Here is a 10,121-nt window from a genome sequence, read left to right on the forward strand (position 1 = left end):
TGTTGTAATTAAGTATAGTTTTGTTTCTTGAATATAATTTTAGTTACTAAATCTAATACATTACAATTATTAAAGAAATAATTTGTTCATTAGTTTTTAAATATTTAGTCTAATTTTGTAAAATTAATTTTTATAATTGTACTACTATTATAAGTATTATAAAACTAATAATATCTTTAGTTGTTACATAAAATTGGTTATTACATTAACCACTTAATAATGTAATAATACTCTTTAGTATATCTGTCGACAGACTTAGGTCTGACGGATGACCATGTAAGTTTTAAATTGTAAATAAAATAAAAATAAATAAAAATTGTTTTTAACATATAAATATATTATAATAGTGTTTTTATTACAGAGATTTGGATGTGGTTTGACTGATTTAGGTCAGATAAATCTAAAGAAAAAGAAATACGAATGTGATTATAGACCAATACAAGAAGAATGTGATTGCTCTACATGCCAGAATTATACTAGAGCTTATTTGCATTCAGTTGTTACACTAGATACTGTTGCATGTCATTTATTATCTGTACATAATATTGCATATCAGGTAAATATTAATTTTTTTATGTCTTATGAACAATTTACTTTAAGAACAATGATTAAACTTCAACAGTGCTATTATTAAGCACATTTGGTATGCTTTTAATTCTTGAAAATAATTTTTTGGCAATAGTAAGCACAGTAGGAATTGGCTCCTCATGCCATAGGATTTTTGTTTGTTTAACCTCCAGGACCTCCGTTAGGTATTGAGATGAATGATTTGTAACGTGTGTGAAAATGCCATGCCTGACTAGGATTCAAACCTGGACCTCCAGATAAAAGGCCAAGACGCTACCACTCGTGCCATGGAGGCCAGCTCATATCATGGTTTAACTAGGAATTATCTCCATTCCTTGAAGACTTTTCTTGTCACAAAATCAATACTATAATTCCCTGGTTCTTAATCTGTACTACATGAACCCACTTCTAGTTTTCTGGCAAAAAAATATAATACACAGTTAAAAATTGTAGTAAAAGAAAAATCATGACATTGTAAAATAATTTTTAGTACAGAATTGTAATCAGCAAATGTAAATGACAAAGTAACTTTTTTGTTCTTTAGATAGAATCCGAATATGCAACACAGAACACACTTCACTTGTACAGTGCTCACAGTTTGTTTCCTGATATAGTTAACTTTGTAATGCTGTGTACTTATGTCTACAAGTGCAGGTAATAAGGTTAGGGCAGACAGAATAATAATAGACTATATTGGTAAACGAACTGTGCACATTGCACAAGCAGTGTGTTTTGTGTTTATTTGAATTCTGAGAAGTTAATGTAAAGTTTTGTTTCCTGATTTCCTTTTCACTGATCTTATTTGATTTTTTGAATTAAATGAGTTTACAGTTATGTAAAATCATTATACCTTTCATTGTATTATTAATTTTTTTGTTTTTCATTTATATATTTTTTTTAAAGAAAGTTGTAATAGATGAATTCATCATAAAAAGATTGCATATTGATTCTAATGTTGACAATGCTATTGCTAGTACTAGTAAAGTTATAGACAATGCAGAAGAGACAAACATTATGAAATCAACTCAAAATGTGAATTACTTGTACAATAAAGACTATTTCAAATTTGGATTTACTTGGACCGGAAATACAAATTGTCCAACTTCTCTCTATAGTTTATGTGGATACACAATGCAGAACTAATAGCATCTGCTAAATTAAAGCATCATTTTTCAAGTGAACATAAAAATTTTTCATCAAAAAATATTTCAAAAGCTGTTGGAAACTCAGAGTAAACAAACAAAGCAATTTGGAAAAATTACAAAAGTAAGTGATAAGGCTCAACTTGCATTGGCCAAAATTGCTACTGCAATGTCGAACTCCTTTCTATAGGTTGTGTGGATACACAATGCATAGCTAATAGTGCCTACTAAATTAAAGCATCATTTTTCAAGTAAACATAACAATTTTTCATCAAAAAATATTCCAAAAGGCAGTTAGTAGCATTGAGATTAAAGCCTGGTGTGAAATTGTAACAATTATGTTTGGAGAAGTAAAAAATGAAATTATGAAAATTCCGGTATCTGATGATATGATTTGCAGAAGAATTAATGACATGGCCTGCCACATCGAAGATAGAATCGCAGGTGAACATGTTTACATCCTTTTTGCGTTATAAGTAAATGAATTTACTGATATAAGTGGAAAGGCACATCTCTTGGGCTAAATATAATTTATTTTTAAACAGAAAATGATAAATCAATTTTCATGCTGCAAGGAACTTTTGGAACGTACAACTGACCAGGAGTTATTTGATGCATTAACATTGTATTTGAATAGGTTAAAAATGATCATGGAATCAATGTATTGATTTGTACTGTCACAGCAGCATTGATGGTGGGATCAGTTAAAGGATTTGTGACTTTAGCAAAAACAATCTAACCAAATATATTATTTCATCAGTGTTTCTTGCACCGAGAAGTACTTGACTTAAAAACAATGCCTGGAAAACTAAATGATGTATTGAATCAAGTAGTTGCCACGGTTAATTTTATTATGATAAGACCAATAAAGTCGAATTTTCAAAAAACATTTTTCAGCTCTGGACACAAACTACAAATGTTTTTACTTTATACAGAAGTGATATGAGTGTCAAGCAGAATAATTTTAAATCGTGTGTTGCATTTAAAAAATGAATTACTAGTTTTTTCAAAACGGAACATGAAACTTTTTTGACACTGAAAAATGGTAATTGGTGCAATAATTTGGCTGATATTTTTGCCAACTTAAATACCATTTTTATTGTTTCCTTGCAAGCAAACAACAAAAATGTTATTATATCTACTGATAAATTATGTACAATGAAAAAAAAATTTTTGCTATGGAAGAGACATGTCATGGAAAGAAACACTGAAATGTCCCCTTCAACGCTAGATACTAATGAAGAAACCATTTCTTTAATAATTGAACATTTAACGACAATAGAAATAATTTTTTTAAATATTTTCCATTGCTAAATAGTGAACAATATAAGAAATTGTTTATTTCATTTGACATTTCTAGTTTTACCCAGAAAGAAAAAGAACTTATGTTGCTCTCTTCAGGTCATGGAGTAAAATTGAAGTTGATTGAAAATACTCCTAAATATTTTTGTATCTTGTTAAAAATGAATACTTGGGTCTAGCAAAAACGTAATAGACATTGTTGTTATTTTCCACATCATGTTTTTGTGAAGCAGGATTTTCAATAATGGTTAATGTAAAAACAAAGAATGCGAGAGACTGGGAAATTTGGAAGAGGAGATGCAAGTGGCATCATTTATTTGTCCCAATATTGCTGAAATCTGTAAAGATCACAAAGATCATGTATCGTATTAAATTTAAGAAAACTTTTAACTTTAATTTTTATTTAAATTTGTAGTAAATATATCAATCAGTATGGGTATTTTATTCTTTTATAAAAATAACTCTTGAAAATTTATGTTGTAATGTTTAGTGTTCTGTGCACAAATATATCGGAGTTTAGTATTGCATAATTTAAAAAAAGATTGAGAACCACTGCTATAATTATTGTAGATTTCAATCTGAAACTTTCTGTTCATGCTTAAGATTAAATTCAAAAACTGTTTTCTAGTAGAATTTTGTATGATTGATGAATTTTGATAAACCATTATTGATAATGTAAATGATTAACTGCTAACTGTATTGTTCTATATTTACTTTTCATTTTCATCAATCTGCTTAAAAAGGACATTTATGATTTGCTACAAAGTTGTAATTTCATAATTTTTTAATTGTTCTTGCTCCCAACATATTGCAGTTAATAGATTCCTTGATAGGCTTTAAAAAATGTTGGGTTACCGATGTAAAACACCTTTTAAATCAGGTTTATCTTTATGCAGTAATATTAAGTTTTGTTTTAAAGTGTACCTCTTATTCTTAAAATAAAATAATGAACCATATCTAAAAAAACAACTGACAGCTTTAGATTTGAGATTTAAAACTTGTGCAATGTGCCTGCCCAGTTCTAAAACATCCTTATTATTGAAGTATAGATGCCTTCTTAAAATAAAAATATCAGTTTTTTGCACTTTTAAACAACCTCTTTACCTGTATTTTTAACATCAATCTATATTTTTCTTTAATCTATACTTACATTCTTGTATATAAGAAATGAGGAGCTGGCCATCATGCTCATGTTAATGTTGAATCCTATGTTTGTCCACTATGTTCCTTTTAGGCCATAACATTTAGACGGTATTATATAACTAAGTTTATCATAAATCAGAGAGTTATGCAGGAGTATTTCATTCTGCCTAAAATTTGTTGCCACATTGGACTAGACTTCTATATTCTACCTGCTTGCTTATGAAATAAAAATAAATTTTTCAGTATGATTTTTTTATGAATTTTATGTAATGATTAGTTAACTGATTAATGCATGCATTGGCTCTGTGGAAAGGATTTGTTGTAGATAACACTTATTATCCTTGGTAGGTGGAAATACACAAATAGTTTAGGTATCCTTAGCAACTGCACTGTCGTAATTTCACATCTTTATAATTGAATTCTGTAGTTTTAACTGGTTCTTTGAAGTGGGCCAACTTATGAATAAATGATCATCTAGAATGTACAGAAAATTGGCTGTAATAAATTTTAGAAATAAGTGGCATCATTGTAGAAATCTTTACTATGTTTGCCAGTTACTTGATGATAACTCTTTTAATCCTGTTTAATTAATAGAGTAAGAGTTTACTTGTCTTTTAATTTCTACAAGGCGAGGGAGTTCTTTTGCATTCAAAAACGATCACACGTTTTTCTCACTCAGAAAATTACGTAATTAAAGTTATTTACTATATAAAACTTAGATCCAACTTAGTTAACAGGCAAGTAGCTTACTATGTACTGATAGGAGGTAATCAGAGCTAATATATACACTTTTCTGGAAACTCATTCTTAGAGAAAATGGGGGTTGTTCATGAAACTATTGCTACTCTTAAGTTAATTAGCACTGTCATCTTGTGAATTGATGAACCACATCTTTCTTGTGTGCATATGTATATATATAAAAATATATATTATTTATTAATGTATTTACATTTATTTATTATTCATATAAGATGTAATAGAAAATAATTATGTAATTTATATCTTAAGTTAGTTGTCAGTTAATTTTACAGACATATTGAAATAAAAGAAATTTCCTAGCCCTATTCATTACATTAAAGTAATTTTGTTGAATAGCATACGAGTTAGTTATGACTTTAATAATTTTTTTTACAGGTCCGTTTGATGAAATCAATGCAAGAAAGTATTAAAGAACAACAATTTCCAGAATTTGTGAAAAATTTTATGAAAAAAAGATTTTCCGGAAATAATTATCCTAACTGGATTATAGATGCATTAGGAACTGTCAATATACATATCACTGAATAAATTTAGCATAAATTATGCCAAAGAGAAGAGTAGAAAAGAATGTTATTAAGGGAATTTTTATGTTTTTAGAAAAAGTATTAAACAATTTTTTAACAACCCATTGCCTTTCCTTGTAACAATTTATGATGCCTTAGAAATTATGTTGATTCATTTTAATGCACTTCTAAGATGTTTCATCATGTTCAATGCAACTTATCTGTAAACATTTATTGGTAGTCTTTACTATTCAGAGCAGATTAAAAAAAAAAACAGGCCCAAAATTAACTAACTATCCTGACATTGAAGTTGCGTTTGTAATCACTTGTTTTTTTGTAGGTATAGAGGAGATTCAGTTAGATTACACAGGTTTTTAATTTCAGGTTTGGTAATTATAATATTGACAAATGCACTGTAATTTTAAAACTAGAAAGCTGTTTGTAAAAATTTGTTTAAAGTATAAAACTAGATTGCCATCTTAATTACAAAAAAATCAACAGTAGATTCTTGAAAAAAATTATAATAAAACAATAACAGTCATACTTAACTGAATAAACAATACTTTTGGAACAGTATAAAATGAATATTTTTGCATGTGTTTATACAGTATATTTTAATTTTCTAAACACATGCAAAAGTATTTGTTCATAGTATTTTGTTAAGTTATGTATTATTCTTTATCAGATAATATTTTAACTACTCTCTATGTAATAATTCCTTGTAATCTACCAATGATTGACAGTCAAAATGGTTATCTTTTTAGATGTTACACAATTCTGTAACTGTTTCTGAGCATTTTTCAGTTTTTATCCATGACGGAACAGAGACGATAATGCACTTGCGGTAATAGGTTGTGTGCGTGTTTTGTATGTCTGTTACCATTTTCCTCAAAAATTACTTGACTGATTTCAATGTGGTTTTTTGCCCTACATAGGTATTACTTCAGACCAGGTTCTTGACATGTTTTAAGGTTATAGACCACCAGGGGGCACTGCAGTAATGTGTTTCTCTAAAACAGCTGGGCCGATTTTTTGCATTACATAGGTATCACCACAACAGGTTTTTAGATTAGTTTTACTGCTATAAGCAGCCAGTAAATATGTTTCTTCAAAGCGGGGTTTGAATGTGTCTGTCTTTCTAACTCCAGCTAGGTTACACTTTTGTATGAATTATTAAATAATTTGTGCTGGTCAATAGAAAACTTCCATCATCATCATCGTCCTATAACTGACCCACTGTTGGCTAGGTCTACTAATCTATAAAAAATGAGAAAAAATTTAAAAAGCCCACAGTGAAAAAACTTTAAAACACATGAAATAATTAATTGTATTTTTACCTTAATCCTTCATGACATTATTTTTTAGACAATAAAATTTAAGATTTTTATTGACCAACCTGTGTGACCCGTATAGACTGCATAGGTAAGCTTTAATTATCATCATAGTCAAGCCTGACAGTCAATCAAAATCTTAAATTTTTATTGTCTTAAAAACAATATCACAAAGGATTATAAGGTAAAAAAACAATTATTTCATGTTTTTAAAGATTTTTTTTTATCGTGGGTTTTTCAATTTTTTAATATATTTCAGTAACCATTCTTCTGCACTGTAGATAAACTTTGTGGGAACCATGTTTTGTCCATGAAAAACCTTGAATATAAGGTGCCATTTTTAATTCAAATTAAATTCTTAACCAATCAACTACTTAATTGGGGCAGTAGCACTGAAGGCGATTAAAGGAAAAAATTTAGTGGCATTGGTTTTCAGAGAACGTATGCTGTTAAGTTTCATTACTATTACAGTAGCAGTTACAATCTGTAATGATACTGTGAACCCAAACCATCATGGTATGTAACACACCAGATGGTATGTATAGTAAGAATTGAAAAATAACTGGCAGAAACCTTCAAATATGAGCTCTGTGCTTATTATCCCCCCTCACTTTTTGATGAATCTGGAATAATGAGGAAGGGAAGTAAATCTTTGGAGGTTACAGTGTCGTTACTTAAAGTAAATGATCTATCTGCCATCATACAAAAACCAGCCAGAGTTGATACATTGTTGGAAGATTCTTCTCCACCGTATATTGTGGTAACACCATGCAATCTTTAAAACAATATGCCAACAATACGCAGGCTAAAGTGTTGCCCAATATGGAAACTCTTCTGTTGTTTTTGATGAGTTCGGGGAAGAACACAGCACACTAAAGATGAACATATATGGAGCAGATCAAGCTTTACTGCCCATGTTGATATGAAAGTGGAAGGTGCACTCATGTCACCCGCAGTCAAGGAGAATTCCTTGCAAGTAGTAAAAACAAGATACAGTGTTATCTCTACTGACAAGGCACTTACAGTAAGTAGGATGCAAAGATGTTGACACAATATCTATTACAGAGTCGGAGAAAGGAATTCCTTTCTCCGGAAGTAGTAATTAGTGATGACACTGATTTATTGGTTCTATTGATTCCCCATGTTCCACCCAACAACCTATTGAAGATGAATACAAAAAAAAAAGTGACTAACAAGCAAAAATCAATAATATTTCAGACATTCAACGTGGAATCTGGGAAATGAAAGATGTTCAACTTACAGTTATGCTTTCACTGGTTGTGAGACTGTTTTGTCTATTTACAGAAAAAAAATTACTCCTTTTATCAGATAAAAAGCTCCTTATCAGATAAGGAGCTTCACTGCAAATTTCAGATATTCATCGACTCTCATGCAATAGTAGAGGCTGTAGTTGATGCTGAGAAACATTTTTTCCTTTCTATAAAAATTCTGATATTTTGCAGCAAAATCATTAAGCAGCGAGTGCACTCTCAATTCAAGTTAGTTATTGCCGCTGCAGCACAACAACACACACTCAAGAGTTTAATATAAAGTGCAGTAATGATACGGTGAGAAGAAAGAACCGCTACAATGGTGATGGAAAGACTGCTGGGTGTCTGTGCCTGATCACAGCATCCAAGGCGGCTGCTCCTGAAGACTTTCTTTGCTTCATTACATGTGCTTGCTTTGAAGTATGTGGATAAGAAACTGTGAGTGTCAAAGAAATTATTTGTAGTGCTCAAACTGTCTAGAAGAGGTATACAGCGAAAGCAAAAGCTGAGTTAATAAATCACCGATGTGAATGTCTACCGAGGCATTTACATCGGTGGCATCTCAACGAGGACAGGCTTATTACTGTGAAATGTAAAAAGTCAGAGAGTGATAGATGACTCCTGTTAAAGCCCATCAGGGCTAAGAATGGGGGGGGGGAGACTGGACCGTCACTAGGTGGGTGTCTTCCCCTACGGGGTTGGGATGTAGTGCTCAAATTGTGCAGGGCCTGGCTGCAGCAACAGAGATCGCTGAAGAGGATCATGATCTTGAAGAAGATATTTAACTTGAAGAGGAACAGGGAGCCTACTTAGGATACTGACAATCCCAATGAGTTACTGTTTACGACACTTAATCCCGTAAATACACATGTACATACATAACTGAATATACATACTGTAGTTTAATTATAAATTTTGGCTGGGATTTAAATTATCTGATTTTATTTTATTGAATATAATTAATTATATTTATTTCTCATATTGGAACAATTAGGTGGTATGTATGTATATATGGTGGTATGGGATATATGGTGTATGTGGTATATATGTAGATATACATCTCAAAAACAAGCTCCTTCTTATAATGCATAAGTACTTGCTGTGAAATAGCTAAGGATAAGCATTTCCACATAAATTAACCTGTTTTGAAGGTGCTTTAAGTAACTTTTTACAAGTGGAAATTCAATGAAATTTACCCCCTCCATATCTCTGCAACATCAACAAAAAAATGTATAGAACCATTTTTGTTTGATATTTAATTTTATATGGTAATGTTTCTGATAGATTATAGTTTTTGAGATGTTTGGAAAAACTACAGAAAAAAACTCATTTTACCTGCTTTCTACTCCCCTCCTCACAAAACCCATAATGCAATTTGGTGGGACTATTTATTACTACTTCTAACAAGCAGGGTAATAAGCAATTTTTGGCAGATTTCAAATCGTTTTTGGATGTTTTGGTTACAGCCCTAATTGTACTGTACCATAGTACATAGTAACATTAACACACTGTATGAATTGAAGCATCATTTTAAAAATAATCTTTTGATGGTTCAATAGGGCCAAGTTTGCACATAATTAGTTAAAACTGAAAGTCAAGATACATTTTCCACGCTATGTTTTTATTTTATAAGTGATAATTTACAATTCTATATAATTTGGAAGTAATCTGCTAATTGTCAAAAAAATATAAATTTGATTTTTCTTAATTCAGTTGTTATGAATGAAGTACAGGATATCTATTAAATATTAACAACCAGTTTATACAATACTTGTTTATCAACAATTTTGACTAAAATTAATCAGTCTCATAACAGTCTCTCAAAAACAAAAATTAAATACCACTTAACATATTAAAATCAAAAAAAAACAAAAAAAACACTTGCTGCTTATTATATTTATAATCATAAAATTATCAGATAATTTTTATTATTTATTTTTATCTATACTACTACAATAAAAAAGGATTAAGTTTTTGCATAAAACTTGACAGAAAAAGAACAGGAAGCACAAGTGTTATATTACCTTTTCTATTTTTTCTAGATTTTGAGCTTCAATGGAAAAGCAGTTAAATTTACACTTCGGTAGTAATAACAGAAAGGAA

At 30.1% G+C, this 10,121-nt stretch overlaps 1 protein-coding gene across 1 annotated transcript in view; it reads left to right on the forward strand.

Annotated features, from left to right (window-relative positions):
• The window catches only part of Tgt (tRNA-guanine transglycosylase), a 38,471-nt gene extending 32,934 nt beyond the window's left edge, over nt 1-5,537 (forward strand). Inside the window, exons 7-8 of the mRNA XM_075356922.1 lie at nt 362-556; nt 5,289-5,537. Coding sequence (XP_075213037.1) covers nt 362-556; nt 5,289-5,441 — 348 coding nt within the window. The 3' untranslated portion in view covers nt 5,442-5,537. The remainder of the gene's footprint in view (nt 1-361; nt 557-5,288) is intronic.
• The last annotated feature ends 4,584 nt before the right edge of the window (nt 5,538-10,121 follow it).

Source organism: Lycorma delicatula, chromosome 2, assembly GCF_047948215.1.
Source record: "Lycorma delicatula isolate Av1 chromosome 2, ASM4794821v1, whole genome shotgun sequence".
Taxonomy (NCBI): domain Eukaryota; kingdom Metazoa; phylum Arthropoda; class Insecta; order Hemiptera; family Fulgoridae; genus Lycorma; species Lycorma delicatula.